General features: G+C 49.6%; 8 protein-coding genes across 8 annotated transcripts; 4 read left to right on the top strand and 4 right to left on the bottom strand.

Annotated features, from left to right (window-relative positions):
* Window positions 1–1,286: 1,286 nt before the first annotated feature.
* On the bottom strand, window positions 1,287–1,638 carry T310_1065 (uncharacterized protein; the record flags this gene model as incomplete). Its single annotated transcript, XM_013476077.1, has 2 exons — window positions 1,287–1,335; window positions 1,385–1,638. The coding sequence occupies 2 exons, from the start codon at window positions 1,636–1,638 to the stop codon at window positions 1,287–1,289; spliced, it is 303 nt and encodes a 100-aa protein (XP_013331531.1).
* Window positions 1,639–2,266: 628 nt separating this feature from the next.
* T310_1064 (uncharacterized protein) lies at window positions 2,267–4,816 on the top strand (the record flags this gene model as incomplete). Its single annotated transcript, XM_013476076.1, has 7 exons — window positions 2,267–2,341; window positions 2,489–2,547; window positions 2,610–2,772; window positions 2,825–2,880; window positions 2,927–3,333; window positions 3,381–4,279; window positions 4,337–4,816. 7 exons carry the CDS (start codon window positions 2,267–2,269, stop codon window positions 4,814–4,816), a joined length of 2,139 nt encoding a protein of 712 aa, XP_013331530.1.
* Window positions 4,817–5,055: 239 nt separating this feature from the next.
* On the bottom strand, window positions 5,056–6,646 carry T310_1063 (Kynureninase; the record flags this gene model as incomplete). The annotated part of the gene is made up of 4 exons (XM_013476075.1): window positions 5,056–5,471; window positions 5,533–6,010; window positions 6,071–6,408; window positions 6,481–6,646. The coding sequence occupies 4 exons, from the start codon at window positions 6,644–6,646 to the stop codon at window positions 5,056–5,058; spliced, it is 1,398 nt and encodes a 465-aa protein (XP_013331529.1).
* A 613-nt stretch (window positions 6,647–7,259) lies between these two features.
* On the top strand, window positions 7,260–11,030 carry T310_1062 (Indoleamine 2,3-dioxygenase pyrrole 2,3-dioxygenase; the record flags this gene model as incomplete). Its single annotated transcript, XM_013476074.1, has 10 exons — window positions 7,260–7,559; window positions 7,651–8,265; window positions 8,334–8,926; window positions 9,034–9,073; window positions 9,124–9,387; window positions 9,544–9,581; window positions 9,740–10,044; window positions 10,103–10,304; window positions 10,533–10,752; window positions 10,839–11,030. The coding sequence occupies 10 exons, from the start codon at window positions 7,260–7,262 to the stop codon at window positions 11,028–11,030; spliced, it is 2,769 nt and encodes a 922-aa protein (XP_013331528.1).
* Window positions 11,031–12,059: 1,029 nt separating this feature from the next.
* Window positions 12,060–12,930, bottom strand: T310_1061 (Histone acetyltransferase subunit (Yaf9); the record flags this gene model as incomplete). Its single annotated transcript, XM_013476073.1, has 3 exons — window positions 12,060–12,757; window positions 12,821–12,845; window positions 12,898–12,930. 3 exons carry the CDS (start codon window positions 12,928–12,930, stop codon window positions 12,060–12,062), a joined length of 756 nt encoding a protein of 251 aa, XP_013331527.1.
* A 401-nt stretch (window positions 12,931–13,331) lies between these two features.
* On the top strand, window positions 13,332–13,995 carry T310_1060 (uncharacterized protein; the record flags this gene model as incomplete). Its single annotated transcript, XM_013476072.1, has 3 exons — window positions 13,332–13,377; window positions 13,484–13,538; window positions 13,602–13,995. 3 exons carry the CDS (start codon window positions 13,332–13,334, stop codon window positions 13,993–13,995), a joined length of 495 nt encoding a protein of 164 aa, XP_013331526.1.
* Window positions 13,996–14,253: 258 nt separating this feature from the next.
* Window positions 14,254–15,578, bottom strand: T310_1059 (SYF2 splicing factor domain protein; the record flags this gene model as incomplete). Its single annotated transcript, XM_013476071.1, has 3 exons — window positions 14,254–14,577; window positions 14,640–15,275; window positions 15,336–15,578. The coding sequence occupies 3 exons, from the start codon at window positions 15,576–15,578 to the stop codon at window positions 14,254–14,256; spliced, it is 1,203 nt and encodes a 400-aa protein (XP_013331525.1).
* A 305-nt stretch (window positions 15,579–15,883) lies between these two features.
* On the top strand, window positions 15,884–17,981 carry T310_1058 (uncharacterized protein; the record flags this gene model as incomplete). Its single annotated transcript, XM_013476070.1, has 3 exons — window positions 15,884–17,565; window positions 17,614–17,774; window positions 17,833–17,981. The coding sequence occupies 3 exons, from the start codon at window positions 15,884–15,886 to the stop codon at window positions 17,979–17,981; spliced, it is 1,992 nt and encodes a 663-aa protein (XP_013331524.1).
* Between the last annotated feature and the right edge of the window lie 1,080 nt (window positions 17,982–19,061).

Raw genomic sequence — 19,061 nt, 5'->3', positions numbered from 1 at the left:
GTGCCTGACCCATACGGCATTCAGGCAGCTGCCAGGTCTGACCAATCAGCTGTCAGTTACCACGTGACCGCCAAACCGGCCACGCAGATTTAGAGCCGACCTCAACGCCGGCTCCTAGTCAGTTCTTCTTTTTCTTCCCCAGAGGGAGCAATAATATATTGATCTTCTATGCCTAGATAGACTTCATCTATTTCCCCACTGAGCTCTCGGCAGCCTTACGCCGAGAATAGGTAGATAAACTAACTGACTGCCGCAGTCTGGACCGGTCTCGAGTCCCTCGGATTCGGCGCCAACCTGCAACACTACAACCCCCTCATCGACGCCGACGTGGCCAAGGAGTTCGACATCCCGCACGACTGGCGTCTGATTGCCCAGCTTGTGTTTGGCTCCATCGAGGCGCCTGCGGGCGAGAAACAGTTTAAGCCGGTTGAGGAGCGGATCAAGATTCTGGGCAAGAAATGAGCTGGCTGGGAGTGAATAGACAGGTCGTTTGTCTCTACAGTCATTAGAGCGACTGTCTAGACTGGATATTCTAGACTAGATTTCTTCCTTATTTTCCTCGGTTAATTACGGACATGGATAGGTAGATCGATCGATAGATAGATATAACAGTGGACCTCACCGCATTACAAACAGTGGATATTTCTTTCCGATTGATTGATTGATCCATTATCCAAGTAATATTTCCCAACAGGTAAGAATAATGCTAGAGTAGACCGGAAGAGAAGAAAAAGAAGAGCCGTGATACACCGTAAATTCTAGTATCAATTAGTATACAGAACTGACGAAAGAATTGTCACCACGTCGCAGTGGATATGCTATGCATTCGTGAATAATTCGTTCGTGTTCATCTCGTTTCGTAAGTAAAAAAAAATCTCGTTGGATGCGTCTGTCGATTACCAGGTGATGGATATCATCATAGGTGATGTACAGTACATATAATGGAAGTGAGTAGTAGAGTAAAGAAAGGCTGTTGACTCGAGTTGTTGCTGTTGTTGTATCGAAGGGTTGGCTGTTCGTTATTCGTTCATTCGTTCATCCATCCATCCATTCGTTATTTCGTCCCTGATCCTTCTTGTCAATTCTTATTTCCACCTCTTCCCTTGTGATGGGATTCCATTTCCGTCCCGTTGCAATTTCTTTTCTTTGTTGATCGCTCGATCGATGATTGATCTATTGATTGATTGATGGTAAGGTAAGGTATGGTATGGTCTGATCGTATCCTGAGGAGTCCACAATAGGAAAATCCATTCGTTTTTTTCGTTCCTTCGTCATTCGTCATTCATTCATCCGGTACGATACCGTCGAAAAGTCGATAATTGCCGCTCATTCAAACTAGGTAGGTTGCGTAAATCACCGCCGATAATACCCCTGCCCAGCATACCTCCCCTTGGGGAAATTATATTCCGAATCCAGATGGCTCTTGGCCGCCATCAGGGGCGCCCAGGACGTTGCCCATTTCTCGCGCATGGCGCGCAGATTGAGGCGGCGTTTTATTTTGCTGAGGAGGGAGGACGATGATGATGACGGCGTGTTATTATAGGGTTTGATATCGTTGATATCGATTGTGTCGATTGTGTCGATATCGTAGCTATCGGAACTGACTTTGGGTTGGTGGTGGTAATATGGTGGGGTCATGTGGAAAGTTCAAGTAGCACAATCGGTTATTTTATCGCTGGAATTTTTTTTTAGGAGAGTAGAAAAATGGAGAGACTGTCTGTGAGCTGAAGAGAAATACTGAAGTATCCTATTTTTCTTATTTATGGATAGATATCTCATTTTATATCTATTTTTTCTCGGACGATGACGTACCGGAAACGGCGTTTTCTCGGCCAGGATCTACAGTTACTTAATCTTGCAGGCATCGGAAGTTGCTCAGTTGCCACTCGCCCGATTGATTGATTGCTTATTCGGAATTCTCTGCAGCCCTGATTGGTTGTGATATTTTACGCATTCTAGAAGGCTGTCAGGTGTGTTTTCAACGGTGGTGATTCGGCCGATAGAGTAAATTTGCTGGAGCACTCCCTAGATGTAGTTTTTGTTGGTGATAGATCCTTGTATGTAGCTCTGTACATGTGATCAGGATGAATAAAATTTTGCTGATCGATCGCACTAAGTCTCGATTGGAATATGGATCGGAATTGAAGGTTTCGTTTCTGTAGATCAGCTAGCTATACTCGTTCCAAGTATAGAGGCGTACCTCGTGCTCCACCTTACCAAATCAGAATACATGTAATTACCAGCTATCAGTATCTGTATGATCTCTATGTTGATATTGCAATTCTCGCCTCCTGCGTCATCTAAGTTAGACCCTTCCTCTGGCGAAGTCACGTTACATAATGTAAGCTCTAGATCCACCTCCGCCTCCGCATTTGCCAAGACAGTGGATTCTGGTTTATACAACGTGCATTAGTATCCTGCAATACAACCTGATATCACCGTAGAAGGACATCTGACCCGCAATATTCTGATGATCGACATGCTCTAGCGGATGTCGACTCGTCAGCGGCCACTCAAGCGGGTGTACCAGGCATGTGAGCCATGCCGGTGAGTTTCCTACTTGCTGTAATGTACAGTACATGTGCTGCAGCTTGACTGATGCATGCCAGGCGCAAGAAGAGAAAATGCTCCGGCGAGCAGCCAGTCTGCTCGCACTGTGCGCGCTTACACCAATCATGCCGATACGCCCGTAGCGGGGTTGGTTCTGGGAGACTGACTTCTCCCCCGGACAGAGCCTCTGTTGCATCGCGTACTGAGGCCCCTCCATCTGTGGTATGACTGGACTTTCGCTCTGATCGGACAATGCGATTACTGATCTTACCAGGAGGATCGTCTTTCCAGCTTAGAGGCTAAGATGACAGCAGTGCTTGAGAGCTTGGGGTAGGTCTGGCTCGACTGAATGGATTGATGTAATCTAATTCATCAGACAAAACGATCATATTCATCCTTTCCCTCCGTCGACACGGAGAGGTGCCTCTGTCTCTCCTCCATCGACTCGCGAGACAGTCTCGACGACGTTGCCTTGGGAAAAGGTCGTCTCCATCGCTGAGCTGTACTTGCTTTACTGCGATTGTCAGCCCCTCCCCCTTTTCCACAGGGCCACTTTCCTGGCCAGCCTGGGGCAGCGTGACCCTGAAATCATCTACGCTGTTCTGGCATTGGCAATCCGTTTCTGTCCTCCATCCTTCTTCAAAAACACTGATAATGTCACCGATCTGATTACGACTTACGCCGAGTCTGCACGGACGCTCGTCATTAAGAGGGTGCTGGAAGGCCCGGTCGAGCTTTCAACCCTGCAATGTCTCTGTCTTTTAAGTCTGGTTGATTTTACTAGTAAGTGCTTCCCGCTGTTTTGCTCTTCCAAAACTAATGTAATTCAGACGGCAATACTCATCATGCAAGTATATATACTAGTTTGGCCATGAATCTCGCCAAATGTGCCAACTTGGGTTCCGAAACCCAGCGGGTGCCAAACCAGGTGGCTCGTGAAGAACGGCGGCGTTGCTTCTGGAGTATCTGTCTTCTTAGGCGTCTCCACGGGGAGGACTTCCATCTGCTCGACTTGGCCGGCGAAGACAACGTCCCTGCCTGGCCCGAAAGCACGGGCATGCCGCCTGATATTTGCGTCTCTGATCACTCAGGCGTGGAAGCTCGACTGACTCGCAGCGTGAAGGACGAGGGGATCGTCGCCTATGTGATCATTATCACTGAGGTATTCTCAAGAACGGCCAGATATATCAAGCGCCGCGGGAAGCCCAATGACTTCCCGCCCTGGTCCCCCCAATCTGAATACTCCAAAATCATTTCTTTGCAGATGGAAGTCGAGACGCGTATGCCCTATACCCATCGGTTCAAGTATGCTAATCTTGCCGAGAGGTCGACCGAAGACCTCCAGTCCAACCGCGACTACTGGGGTCCTTGGTTTCTGAACCAATTCCTGTATCACACCATTCTCTGCCTCCTCAACCACCCGCTTCTCCTGTCATTGAGTCTTCGAAATTTCCGCAGCACGATCCCTGAGATCTTCCTCCAGCACTCGTCAGACCTGATATCGTCGCATACGACGTGGATCATCCACTTTATCAAATTCTTCAATGAGAAAGGGTTCAAAGTGTCGGATCCGTTTCTCGGATACAGTGCTGCCGTGGTGGCCACCATTGAACTACAGCTCAGCTTCACGGAAGACAGCGCCATCCGCAAGGACAAACAGGACAGGTTTACGCTCTGCGTGAACTTTGTGCGAGAACTGGGGAAAGAGTGGCCGCACATGGCGCGAATGGTATGATCATCCGTCCCATATTTTGGATCCGTTACTGTGTTCTGATCTAGGGTACAGGCAGATAAGCTGCAAGACCTGAAAGGAGCCGTTTCAGCATCCTACCTACCCTACGCCCAAACGCAGAACAAGAGCCTTCTCATCGACCTATCTCGTTTTTGGGAGATTCTGGACTACTCGAGCGTCTGGTTTTCAGACACCACCGCCGGACGACGCCTCTTTGGCCCGTCCCTGTACTCCGAGCCGCCAGCTACTGCCCCCGAAGTATCGAGTACATCGCCTCTACCTGAACCTACGCGTCTGGGAGGATCGTCATCGTCGCAACAACCCTCTCGAGATCGAGACCCTAATAATAATAATAATATTGTTTCTTCCGGATGTGCGGCTAGCCAGTCCCTAGATACAGGAGGAATCCCACCGACAACAGCCTCGATGGATCTTGTCAATGACGAGTTTTCCATCCTTGCGGAGAACTTCTTTTCCCAGGGTCAGGATTTTCTTCGAGGTGCGGAGGATTGGTTTAATACCGGCAATTTGTAAAATAAGATGGTAGATACTCGTACATGATGCTTTATTGATTTCTTCTTTTCCGTTTCCCCCCCTTTTTTTTCTTTTGCCTTTTTCTTTATTTTCCTTCTTTTTTTTAATATATTTTTTTAATTTTTTCTCTCATTTTGAGAGTAGGACCTGACCAAGTGCGGTCATCTAACCGTTGGAAAGGTCCATCACGGAGAATGTCTCTGTTGCAATGAATGCAATGCAATGAGACAATGTCTGCATCACATCGCCAAGGCCGCCTTGAACTGCTTCACAAATTCCCACACCTCGGTAAAAGTGTTGTACAAAGGCGCCGGGGCGACTCTCACGACGTCAGGCTCGCGTTTGTCACAGACGATGCCGGCGTCCTCCAGCGCCTGCGCCACCTGATTGAGCAGGCCGGGCTTGAGCAAGAGGCTCAGTTGAGCGCCACGCGCGTTGGGATCCGACGGAGTGATGATGCGAAATGGACGGGACTCGTCGGTAGTCCCCTCCAGCAAGAGGTGCTCTAGGTACCCGGTCAGGCGGACAGACTTCTTGCGAATTTCAGTCATCGAAGTTTTGTTGAATACAGAGAGGGCAGCACAAAGACAGGTCAGATCCACCGCTGACGGGTTAGAGACCTGGAAACCTCCCGCTCCGGGGATTGGCTTGAATTCTTGAAAGGCATGCGTTAGTTATTAGTCCCGTCGAATTGAGGCCAAGGCGTGAAGACTTACTGTTGTCCATTTTGAATCGAACAGCCCGGTCACCTCCGTACCATCCCGTCAGACGAGGTCTAAAGACGGGCTTGTCCTCGCCCTGGCTGTAGTCGACAGTGCCGTGTTTTTCGTGAACGAACAGGCCGGCGATGGCACCGGGTCCGGCGTTGCCATACTTGTACGTGCACCAGACCGCAAAATCGACGTTCCAGTCGTGCAGCTTGAGTTCAACGTTTGCATACGCATGCGCCAGATCCCATCCGACTACGATGCCGCGGGACTGAGCATGGCGAGTGATCGTCTCAATATCGAACAGCTGTCCGCTGTAGTATTGTATACCAGGCAGCAGCAGCAAGGCCGCATCAGAAGCGTGCTCGTCGATGATCGACAAGATTTTGGAAGTAGGAATGACGTGCTCCTCTTCATCGGGGCCGATGAGCACCATCGACTCATTGGGGTCGCGTCCATGCCACTTGATCTGCGACTCAATAGCGTACTATATGTATATCTGTCAGCGTCGTAAAGTTTCACAAGTCTAACGAGATGATTGGCCTACATGATCGCTGGGGAACGCTTTCCAGTCCAGCAGGATTTTGTGCTTGGTCTGCGACGGAGTATAGAAGCTGGCAAGCATGAGGTGGAGATTCATAGTCAGCGTGCCCATGACAGCGACTTCTGCAGGCTTAGCGCCGACCAGACGCGACATCTGCTCCGCAGCCTGCTCCGAGAGCAGCTGCCACTGCTTGAGGGGGGAGTCTTCGAGATCTCGAAAGTGGCCGATGACGCCGATGGACGACCAGGTATCGAGATAGGCCTCCATATACTGACTTGTAGCTCGCGGCTGGAGACCAAGGGAATTCCCGCAGAAGTAGATGCATGGTTCTGGTGAGAGACCTGTAAAAAAAGAAGAAAAGAAAATACAATCAGTATCAGGTCTGCTTGTCTCTTTAGCATTCGTTAACAAACCAGGCTTGGCCAGTTTCTTGGTCTTCAGATTCTCTTTCGACGGGATTATGAACTTGTCACGAAACGCACGCAGAGGGTCAGCTGCATCGAGTGACTCGGCGTACTCGCGGGTCACAGCGTCAGGAGGGAAAGATTGCTTGGCTTTTGGCTCTTTTGGCTCAGCCATCTTCGTGCTTGTGCTTGGAAGTTGTGTGATCTGCGTAATTTTTTTTCGATATGGGAAGATGTGTGTTTTGGTAGAGAACGTGTATCTAATTAGGGCACGATGGTTGGACAGTAGTTTATGATAAACAAAGAAAGTTCACGACACCTTGAGTGGCAAAACACAAAACATAGCAGTAAACAGTGAATTCTCTGAGACTGCGAGTTCACTCAACACAGCGCCCTTTAAGCCTGGCTCCATGTTCTGATATACTTCATTCACTGTACAGACTGTACATGCATGTCATGTATATTATCCATGGATGACATCTGCCGCATCCGCTTCCGTTCCGCTCCCGCTTCCGCGTCAACCTGGCTCATACCTAGGTTGTCTATCGCAGATTACTATTGCCAATAATACTACGCATATTGTCATCTAATCTTTCTGAGATGATGGCATAGGCGTGTCCCAGATGACCGGAATCTTCTTTGACCCGGAAAGATCCGACAGTTCTTTGTTTCCCGTCTCATAGGCCAGCCCATTTAGGGTATATACGCTCGAAGGATAGATACGTCTTCGAACGCAATCACTTTTTTTTTCTTTCAATTTCTGCATCCCATCCACAACGAACGACGAGATGTCAGCATCATCATCATCAAACATCTCGCTGGACGAATACTCTGTGTCCGTGCAGAATGGCTTCCTCCCTACCGAACCGCCTCTCCGGCGGCTGCCAGATCCGTATTACAATCCATGGGAGGACATCATGGCCGATCTGCCAGCCCTCATTCGCAGCGGGGATATCAGACAGGCAGTACGAAGCTTGCCAGTCCTGTCTACAGAGAAACTGCACAGCGAACCCGAATGGCGGAGGGCATACTCGGTGCTCGCTTTTTTAACGCATGGCTATATCTGGGGCGGAGAGCGGCCTGAAAATGTTCGTCGTCACTGCACTCTCTTGACATGAAAAGTTTTTATTTTTTTTCTCTTATTTATATTTCAGTTCTGACGGTTTTATTTGCATGCAGAGATTACCTCCCTCTATCGCTTGTCCGTTCCTAGAAGTATCCTCCTACTTGGAATTACCGCCTTGCGCGACGTACGCCGCGCTCAACCTGTGGAATTTCACCACGGTGAGTCCTGGCCAGGAGGACCTCACTGAGCCAGACAACCTGGCGGTTCTGAATTCCTTCACGGGGACTGATGACGAGCGGTGGTTTTTCGTCATTTCCATTGCCATTGAAGCATGCGGTGCAAAGGTCATTCCTCTGGTCCTCAACGCCATCGAGGCTGTCAACCTGCACGACCAGGGACGCGTCACGCAGCTCCTCGTCCAGATCACCGAGTGCCTTGCGGAGCTGTCCAAGATCCTCGAGAGGATGTACGAAAAGTGCGCTCCGGCCGTCTTCTACCATCAGATCCGGCCTCTCCTGGCTGGGAGCAAGAACATGGCTGCCGCAGGGCTCCCAAACGGTGTGTTCTACGACCGTGGGGGAGGAGTGGGAGAATGGCGGCAATACAGCGGCGGAAGTAATGCGCAGAGCTCGCTCATCCAGCTGTTTGATATCGCTCTCGGTGTGCAGCATTGGGCTAGTGGAGAGGCCACTCCTTCAGCAACATCACCTCACGGTGCTTTTATGATGGTATGATATGATGACATCTGACGCTAGCAGGAAAAATGTGGAGGCAAACGCTGATGATTTGTGTTTAGGAAATGCGGAACTACATGCCCGGCCCCCATCGCCGCTTCCTCGAGCACGTAGCCAGAATCGCCAACATCCGACCCTACGCGATGAGCCTGCCGGCTGCCTCAGACGTGCGAAAAGCATACAATGCCGCAGTTATGATGCTGGGGTCGTTCCGCGACAAGCACATCCGGATCGTCTCGCGGTATATCATCGCCCAGGCGAGACAGCAGCCGCCGCCGCAGCAACAGTATCAACCGAGGTCAAATGAAGAACCTACATCTACATCAGCTCTTCCAGTTTTGAAAAGACTCAACCTAGCAACGGCCACCTTGCTGTCACAATCGTCGTCATCGTGGTCATCATCATCATCATCACCATCATCATATTCCCCATCTTCCTCCTTTTCACCTTCTTCCGTGTCGTCACCTCAGTCCGAGAAAAGTCCCGATGGAACGTCCTTCTCCTCTGCATTCCCCTTCCCCTCTTCATCCTCTTTTGACAGTGCATCATCGTCAGCGTCACCGTCGCAGGACCAAGGGATCTTCTTCGGCACCGGCGGCACAGCCCTGATACCATTTCTCAAGCAGACGAGGGATGAGACCAAGGCTGCTGCGTGGTATGAGGATTAGCTGCATGTATTGTACTTAACTAGTGGTATACTGTAGTCACATAAATAGCTAGATTGGTTAGGAAATTTATTGTATTACCTAATTGATAAACCAGTGCCCTTTCTGGATTGGATAGACGAGATCTATTCGTGATAGTAAGCCATCAGAACTGGCGGGATTTGATAGTAATATACTGATATAATAGGATGACATGAGCGGGTTAAACAGTAATATTAAATTTGCTCGCTATATGCGCGGTAGTCTTCCAGAACCGACCACTTTACAGAGATTAAAGAAACAACCAATCAAAACACGTGATCAACACAGTATTCTGGGGGAAAACTGGGGAATCTATGGAATACAAGGTGGATGGAAAGAAAATGACTTTGCATGCAATCAGGCGATTTTGTGGTCTTATTGGTTGGGGCCTTGGATCAAGTCACTGGTCGGTGGTGCCTATTTTGACCCAGTATGTGTATATAAAGAGCGTCTCCCCTTGACGAACAGCTCTCACTCTCTCCTCTCTTCTCTCTCTCTGCCACTCGAACTGGTGACCAAGCGTGTATATATTTATTTTCACATCAGAATTGATCTGCTTTCTTCTCAGACCTCTCTGCCCATCTAGACGAAATTTATACAAGCTCGTCTTAGAAAGGATTTAAGGTATGGATGCTACTTCAAAAGAGGCTATGTCCCGTCTGATGATCGACGCCTCTCACTCCACATCCCCACTTCTCGCCTGCATCCATTCCTCTTAGGTATCACCCATCAGCCTGGATACTAATTTTTTCAATCTGTCTAGAATCCTTCGAATCAAGCAGGGAGCTTGTAATGGCATCAGTTGAATGGCCGCCACATGACGCAGTGGAGGCTGCAACAGAAGATATATGTCCAGGAGCGCCGGGTCAAGAGTTTCACGACCCCAGACGAATCGAACTCATTAACAAGCTGGAGGGTATTCTGAAGTCAAAGACGGATGGAAAAGTCTCCACGACCCTCTGGGCCATTCTGTGGATCAGTGATGTTGAGAAACTCGAGCAGTTCGTCCAGAGAGCTGCTGGTTTGGACCCTTTTACGCTCTATGCATTTATTCATGCCGATGACATAGAGAAACTGGTCCCACTATGTATGTTTTTATTTGTCGCCATTATTTCTTGTGACGACAAAGTAATGTAGATTCGCAGGGACCCAACGTTATCAAAGACGATCTAGTTCTGTGGGAGGTTCTGCGCCGCCTTCTGCACCCTCTTCCAGGGCTTCAACCCCTCCAGGTGGATTATCTGCACCCACAATACCTCCAGTGACACCAACGCATAATCTTCAAGAAAGGCCAAGTTCTCCGGAAAACCCAAGCTCTTCGCAACACCCCATTACACCCTCGAAGATGTTGTGTTTCCAGAAAGAACGAGATCTGGCAGGTTCATCTCAGCCAGACTTCATGACAAATTTTTTGCTTATATATAAATTTTAGTGCCTCGCAAGAGATAAACAACAGTGCATCGTAACCGGGTTGGGCGATTTCACAAACGTCGCTCATATTTATCCCTCCTCGATGAGGAATATGACGACCCCCCGTGACTTTTTCTAGCTAATCCTTGACGAGTTCTGGTCCAGCGCCCGCGTCAAAAAATGGAAAAACGCCGCCATCATCTTCACGGAACAGAAGAAGACGGAGGAGGAGGCTTGCTGTTACAACCTTGTGACACTGACTCCAACGGCCCACGGTTTCTGGCGCAATGCGCGGTTTGCGCTGAAACCCGTCTCGCTCGCCGAGGAGAGGAAGCGCATGGACGTGCAGTTTTTCTGGCTTCGCCAGTATTATCAGAAAATAAAGGTAGGAGTCTTCCCCTCCTCACGCCCGTATCTCCCCGCAGATCTCATCCGACTCCGGCAGAACGTCATCTGTACAATTGTTATCAGAACAAAGAGGTTCGCTCCGGAGATGTCATCACACTCGTCACTGAGAATCCCGAAACCCACCCGCTTCCCAGTTTTGAGTTGCTAGAAATGCAGTGGATTCTTCACAGAGTTGCCGCTATCAGCGGCGCGGTGGACGATTACAAAGATGACGGCTTCAACGACGACGGCGGCGGCGACGGTGATGGTCTTTGAGTTCTTCGTGAGGATGGCTTCTGGTTCGAATGCGAGGATTGGTACTTTGAGAACTTTCTATATCAGGTAAAAGCATTAAAAAAATAGTTATCCAAGTTTGGACCAGTCGCTGATATACTGAAGAGAACCAGAACTGCAGAAAGTGACTCTGTTTCGTCCATGATCCTTCAGACTTAAGAAGGGGCCATACGCACAACTCAAATGACCAGACACATTAGTTCAATTGGGGGGATGGGGAGGGGAGAAGGAAAATTGATCATGTATCTAATTCGCTTCTGCTCTTGTATTTTTAGACACCTGCTCTACAAGGACTAACGGGTGTGTTGGGAATAAAATGTTGCTGGCCATTTGACATTAACACACAATTCCTGTACAATGCTTTCAAGAGAAGTCAATTGATACTACTAGGCATGCATGATCTGAATCCCAGTTCTATGTACCTTTTTTTCCCCTCTGCTTGATAACGTCTTTGTCTGAGCGAAGAGATCTCCTCTATGGATTTATTGATCTTGATTCGATTGCATAGTGGAGTTGAATTGGTCGAGTGAACGAGCACCCCGAATCTCGGAGCTGGGCCACCCCTGCAGCAGCGGCAGAGATCGATCAAGACCAAATCAAACCATGACAAACGGGATATATGTAATATGTACAGGATAGAGGTAGCAAGTACCTAGGTGACGAATGACAAATGACAAATGCGTGAACTGCTGTAGCTGGCAGATGCCACGCTGCGTCGTCCTCCTAGATACCAAGTCACGTCTCGTGCTGCGTCATCGAGCTAACCCGCAGTCGACGAGCATATCGTCTAGTCATCTTGCTGTTTGTAAAGCTCGAGCATAGGCAGGTCGCTCGTACGTCTCATCGTGTGGAGACTGGGCAAATTTGTCCCTTCAGACGTCCAACAGTCCTCGACTGCCGAACAGTCTCCGGCACATCACGATGCGACTGATCGAGATGGCAACGCAACTTCACAGGCAAGACTGAAGGTCGAGCTTATCCTTATCAACACAGATATAGAGCGCGAACTGATCATTTCTTCTTCGTCACAACGGGCACTCCCTCAGTCGCCTTCAGCTCCGCCAACCGCTTCTCCCGTTCGACCAGCTTTGCTTTCTCCTCCTTCAGCATCTGCTCGACCGTCTTCTGGGCTTCTATCAGCCGGTCGAGCTCTTTGGCTTCCGTTTCTCTGCTGTATGGATTGCCCGGAGTCTCGTTGAGCGGAATCTCGGCCGTCCTCCCAGTCTGCTGGACCTGTTTCGTGTTCTTGCCGCTCTTCCCCTTCGAAGGCTGCTGGGCAGGGCCGGGTCCACCCGTCAGGATGTCATAGAACTGTTCCACCGGCTCGTTGAAGATGATCTCCTCGTAATTCTGGCTTATCACCTTTTCCCTACGTTCCCTCTTGCCTTCGATGTCGGGGCCGTACGGGTGCAGTTTCAAGCTGTGCCATAGCGTCTGAGGCTTCTCCGTCGACTCGGGGACGAAGTAGAGCTTGATCTGGATCTCGAATTCACCCCATCCCGTTTCGGTGATCTCGAACGGAGGCTGTTCAACCGTGCGCACCGCCTGTGCGTACGTCTCATGCAGCTTGAACTGGACCTTCTTCAACCAGTAAGAAATGTCCTCGTCGTTGACCCCTTTCACATAGACGCGCCATTGATGGGTGTGGTCCGGAGGAGCGTGGGGCGGTCGATTCTCGGGGTCGAAGGGCTGTGCCTCGCTGCCATACACTGTTGAAGTCAGTAAACAGTAAGGATAAAACCAAGCTGTTGCAATGCGCAGTGCTCACGAACCAAAAGGTCTGAAGACCGAAACCCCCTGCAGAGAATAGTTAGCCTTTGAATACCATCGCCGCAGTTGGCGAACGTACCCGAACGCGTTTTGTCCCTGTGGCAGCAGGCATGTTGTATGACGGTAGATCAAGTCTCAATAAACGACAGTGGCAAGGTGTCCTGATATGACGCGACAGTAGTGGAGATGCAAATAATGCGCCTGCCGTTAAAAGTAATACTATGAACCCAGAGAAAGGCGACGGTAACAATCCGCGGTAAATAACCCGCGATCGCGGCAATCACTAGCACGTGACCGTGGTCCAGAATGCAGTGTCGTCATCCGACTCGGAAACTAGCATCAGAAGCTCCAGACGGAGAGCTCCACTGAATTTAAATCGTATAATAGAAACGATCACAATAATTAGCTGCGAACGACCAGCAAAATAAATAAAAGAAATATGGCCCCTTGACGGACATTCCTTTATCCCTACGTACAATATCAGTTTTGACGCCAATTGATCTCGAGACAAAAATGGCTTCGAAGCGAATCGTGGTCGCGGGAGGAAGCGGATTCCTAGGTAAGTGAAACTTGAAAGCCAACAAACAACAAAATCATGTCCTCGTTGTCATTTTCGCTGTCGCTACAATCGTTATAAGATTGAAACGCTGACAGAACGACCTCAGGCTCCAGGATCTGCAAACACGCCGTCGCGAGGGGCTGGTCGGTAACGTCATTAAGGTACGGTCTTGTCTATACAATTTAACAATATGCGATCCATGCTCAATGGGTCGCAATCTACAGTCGATCGGGTGAACCGCGGTGGGATGTAGTCACCTCATCTCCCGAGAAGCCAGGATGGGCGAATTCGGTCGAGTGGGCCAAGGCCGATATCCTGAAACCCAGCACGTACAAACCGTTCCTGAAAGATGCGAGCGCCGTCGTACACACCATGGGAATCCTACTAGAGGCAGACTACAAAGGCGTCGTACAAGGGAGGGAATCGATCATCAGTGGCTTACAGAGAGCGTTCAGCTCGTCTAGGCTCGGCAGCCAAAATCCCTTGCAAAGGAAAGAGGGAGAGGCGCTCGAGCCAAAGGAGAAAGATGGCCAATTGACATATGAGATCATGAATAGGGATTCAGGTACGCCCCTGACAAAAAAAGGTCGCTGTGAATCATACACTCACATTCAATGATAATTAGCTATCGCACTGGCACAGGAATCCTCCTACGAAAACGTCCCCACATTCGTGTACATCTCTGCTGCTGCAGGTGCTCCCATTCTCCCCAGCAGATATATAACAACAAAGAGGGAAGCGGAGGAAACCATAGCCTCATCGCTTCCACAGCTGCGGAGTATCTTCGTGCGACCTGCATTCATGTATGATTCCAGCAGGAAGCTCACATTGCCAATAGCCTTGGGTGGGTTTATCGGCTCGGAAATCAATGCTCTCCTAGGCGGAAAACTCCAGTTCTTGGGAGCCATGACGGAGAAGCCTCTCCAGGTCGACGTGGTAGGGCAAGCCGTCGTCGAGGCAATCGAAGACGAAGCAACGCGCGGTGTGATCGGGATAAAAAAGATAGAAACTCTGGCCACCAAAGCATGGAGGAAGAGCATGCTTTAGTCGGTGTTTGGACGGCTTGCCTGTAGGGCTCCGACGCAGAGATATCCGGCACCTGTAAGGATATTTTGTTTCCTTCTGAGAAGATTTCCCATGTAAAATAGAAGCACTGCCCGTTTCATAGTGCTGTTCCACGTTCGAAGCTGTCTCGAATTTCTGTGGTGTACTATAGCAATGTTAGTCGAGATGAAAAGGGACCAAGTAGGACTGCCGCTTACCTTGTTGTAAAACCTGGCAAGTTTCTGGTTGAACTGCTTGTTCTTCTCGTTGATGTAGGTGACATCCGGTTCTTCCTCACCGCGACGTTCACGGCGCTTCTTGAGGCGAACCTCTTCTGCTTTCCGGAGGTCTGCTACCAGCTTGTCCACGGCCGCCCGGTCGGGTTTGTTCTCGACAAAATCCGTGGAATCGGCGGTTGAGTAGAAGGTTCCGTTCTTGTCAACAGCGACCAACTCGCCATCGTTGGTTTCGACAATTTCGAGACCTCCGCTGGCTGCAGCTCTCTCCATAGCTGCCATCTTCTCCCGCTCATATGCTTCCAGATCCGGTTGCAGCTGCTTCATTTGCCGCTTGTAAACTTTGCGCGCATCCTGGCGATAGTCTTGAAACAGTACGTCGTCACGGTGGCGCTGTTTCTTTTCCATGCGTCTGTCCCATTTTTCGGACTCTTCAATAGTCCAGTCCCAGGCACGTTTACGCTCAAAATCTTCACCAGCGGCTTCTGTATCAGCTTTCAGAAGGTTGTGTGATGCAAATGCGTGTTTGCGCGACAGCGACGAAAGCATGGCAGGGTCGGTGGCAAGGCGTTGGGATTCGGCCGCAGTCTCCTTCAAGTTGCTATCTGTCGCACTTTTCTGCATTCACGTTAGTCGCTTCGAGAAGATATCCTGATTAGCAAGATAGTAAATACTTACTGCGCGGGCTTTCAATGCTTTGAATCTTTCTAGTCGTTCACGGGCCTTGGCTGCAGCGTCGTCCTCCTTGGTCGCAGCCTCATCGCCTTTCTCATCTGAGTTCTCATCTGACACCTTCTGTACGCTTTCTTGTGTCTCATCACTCTCCTGTGTCTGTTTTTTCTCCGCGACGTCCATGTTAGGCTGGTCAGTCGTGTCACCCTGGCTGATCGCAGAGATTTCCTCCCTTTCTGGCGAAGGCATGCTGTTCGGCCAAAATCGAATTACTCAAGTTGTCTGAAAAGAGTCGCCGCAGAAGACTGGACGAACAGCGGTATTGGGTTGAAAATGGATGGTGTGGATGGCAAGTGACGAGTGGATGATCGACGGATCGAGCATGAAGCGGGTTGGAGGCGGAGGAGGTATCTCGGCTGACAATAATACCGTACCGTACCAGACAGCTTGTTCAGGGAGACTTTCATCAAACCTCCAGTTCCATACCGCGGTATCCTGTCGCCTTTTCTAGTTCTCTAAAATTCGCATTTTATTTCTGGCATCCTCAGAAACTAATGCCTAGATGCCAGCTTCCCACTCTACGGCTGCCACAGAATCGACAGCTCGGCGCTCGACGCTTCCTTTCACGGACTCCACCCGTCAATGTCGCCAATAATTTTAGCGACTCCAGTCCTGACCCAACACCATCTCAATTGTTGCGTTTCTCGTTGACTGGCCATACGCAGCATGTACAAAATGCGTCTCAGTCGGATTTTGATAAACGTCTGGAGGCTTACTTAGCATTACGGCCGCTCGATGGTCTTCATCCTCCGCGTCTGGGATCTCACAGGCGTCAAGGTGAAGAAGCGACTTACGCAGAACTTGAGCATGTCTCAAATCTGCAAGAATTCCGGCTATTTATTGAGCGGGAAGTAATTTATAGCAATGATCCGAGTCCATTCTCACGATTAGCGCTCAAACAGGCGCTTGCGAATTGCCAACGATATCATTCATCCCGCGAGATTCTCTCGGCATTAAACGCCTTGATCTCGAGGCTCGAAAAGCTCCAGATCAAAGTGCCGCCATATTTTTATGCTGAGGGGATGTACTATGCTGCTCAGTGTTTTTCGACTCCGGCTTTGGAGCATCATCTCAATGGCTTCCGACGCGTGACTTCTAGTCTACTGAAAGTAGAGGATGGAGTCGACATAGCCAGAGCGCTTCTCTTTTCTTTACGAACAGTCTTCTTCACGGACCCAAACTATGACCTAAGTCCCATTCTCGGCCTGGTCACAGGCGAGGGGCCGCATGCAGGGGTCTTTTCTCACAAACTGAGTGACGTCTTACGATTCGAACCAGGAGCATATGCTACCTATGTCAAACTTCTTAGAGAGATGCGAGCTACGGGCTCGTTGAAAGCAGCATGGAAGTCATTATCACAGCAATTAACTCCCGACTGCCGCGGCGAAATGCTAGACGATGCGTATGATTGTGTGCTGACTTTCATTGATGCCGGAATGGTGGAGTTTGCCATGGACTGTCTGAAGGACTTGTCTTCAAAGGTCGGGGATTCTCCGCCCTCGATACCGATTTTGTCGCGCCTAGCTTCAGCACTGGCCGAAAACGAGCTACAAGTACCAGCTACAGTATTTGCTCGACAGCAAGAAGTCGTCGCAGTGCTTGACGATCAGTTAAAACATGTGGAAAGAAGACTTGGGTTAGAATGGCAGGAAACGTCGTCACACCACTCCAGTATCGACAGCCCTCTTCTCCCGGCGACGGATCGCTCTCTCTTGTCGATAGATGGTGAGGCTGTCGGTTTTGAGAGCGTCCAACGCCTGGTGGCAGAAATTAACGCCTTGGGAGGCTCTCATTCCAGATCCGACCTTGGCATCATTGCGGACTTGTTAAACGAGCATGACGGTTCCGAAATCCCACTCTTCACTCAGGATCTTCAAACTAAGTCCTGGGAGTTTGCTTGGATTCCGCAATGCTCACCTATAGAATTCACCAATAGTCTAATTCCTCCTAGGACCGATACGTCAGTACCTTGGTCTTCTGCCGCTCTGGGATTGCTCCGCGCCCGTCTCGACAATCACGGGCTTCCTCTTAGTCTGGAGCGCTCTCGCCACCTCATGCAACTTGGGTATCTCGCTAAGCGACCAGCAAACGCTGCAGAACACTCGGGCCCCCTTCGGCAGGAGCACGCAGAGGATTGGACAGATACAGGATATCTTGTCGCTTTTGATCGCATAAGGTCTGTATTTGTCCTCGTTTTTCTTGGGAAAAGCTCTGGAGTTATCAGTCCAGGTTTGCAGTCTTCCTCTTTGGAGCCATGTCCACAGCTTGGTTCTATTTCAACACTTGCAATGCCAGCCAATCCAAAGGATTTCAAGCCAAGATTGGAGGAAATTGTTTCTCTGCCCAAGGAAGCTGGTGCCCGGTATCATTTCGACCTCGACCCCGGTATGGACCTAATACCTTGAAATTTGTGTCGTCCTGCAGCTGTGTACGAATAGAATAGTGTCCAACCTCCGAAGACACATCTCTTCTTCGCACTTCATGGGTCAAATCCGATGTACCTCTGTAGACCAAGCTGTAAGACAGTGGACTAATAATACAACAACACGATCTACTTCAGGCAAGTACGTCCAAGGCCACCTTCCCATCTAACTTGACGGCAGTCATCTGACTTTCCTGCCCTGGATACCCCACGTGACATACCCCTCCACAAGTCATGCAAGGAAGATTCCTATTTTTGAAGAGATGATCCGCGTAGCCTCGTAGACAGAGTTCATGGTTTTCATTTTTGGGTCTAATCAATTTCAAGACTCGGTTAATGGGATCATCACACTTATGGCTGCCTACATATATGACGTAGGACAGCTACTGCAGCGCAATTAAGATTCCGGAAGGGGTTTCCCATTGAGGGGTAGTTACATATTTCTGCAACTGCAAGGCCAGCCTGTCACAATTACCCGGTTGCTGGTGTCTGCATGATGATATCTCATAATTGTGGTTCTCAAACGCTGTTTCAAGCCCTACGACGACCTAGCCAGTAGCAATTGGTCTTTTCGTCTCATCTCAGGCTGCCAGAAGTTGAGCAAATCAAAATTTGCCCGTGGTATTCCCATGTCCTTCCCGGCTGACATTGACGAGCATTCCAACAGCGAGCAGAAACTACAAGAAAAAGTCTCTAGGATTGCGGTTTTGCAGCCAACTCGTTTCTGGCATGGACTCGCCCCTGTCTTACTAGGATATCTCAGACATACGGAAAATGTCAAGACATACGAGTCATGGAGTTGCAGGGTTCCCACGAAAGGTATAGAGACATTCGTCAATCTATTTTTCTATCAGCCTAGATGGATAATTGGTTGACTGAGCCGAAGTCGCATCCTCCATCGACCGCCTTTTTCTATCTGCAGACGGAGACAGACCACCAGAGGTGCGGCATCATCAGAAGCGCAGACGTTCCCATATACATCGGCCCAGCAACCAATCACAATCAAGAATTCTGTTGTGCAAGATATATTGAGCTCTCTGAAAACAGCAGGCCAGAACCAGGTTAATTACAAGACGAGCACGGAGAGTCGTGTAAAAAGGACCCGCGTCGGAAGCCATTCGCCGATTCTAACGTGCCAAATGTGACACATCAAGCCCCGTTGCCTTGCAGGTCCAAGGCCAAGAACGACGACGTATCCTGAGCTCTGACTGCTGAGCCAGAGCGGCACAGCGACTAGTTACTGGGTCATG

The sequence above is a fragment of the Rasamsonia emersonii genome (genome assembly GCF_000968595.1).
Source record: "Rasamsonia emersonii CBS 393.64 chromosome Unknown ctg1118621759973, whole genome shotgun sequence".
In the NCBI taxonomy this organism is placed as follows: Eukaryota; Fungi; Ascomycota; class Eurotiomycetes; order Eurotiales; family Trichocomaceae; genus Rasamsonia; species Rasamsonia emersonii.
This window is presented reverse-complemented; position numbering and strand designations above follow the sequence as displayed.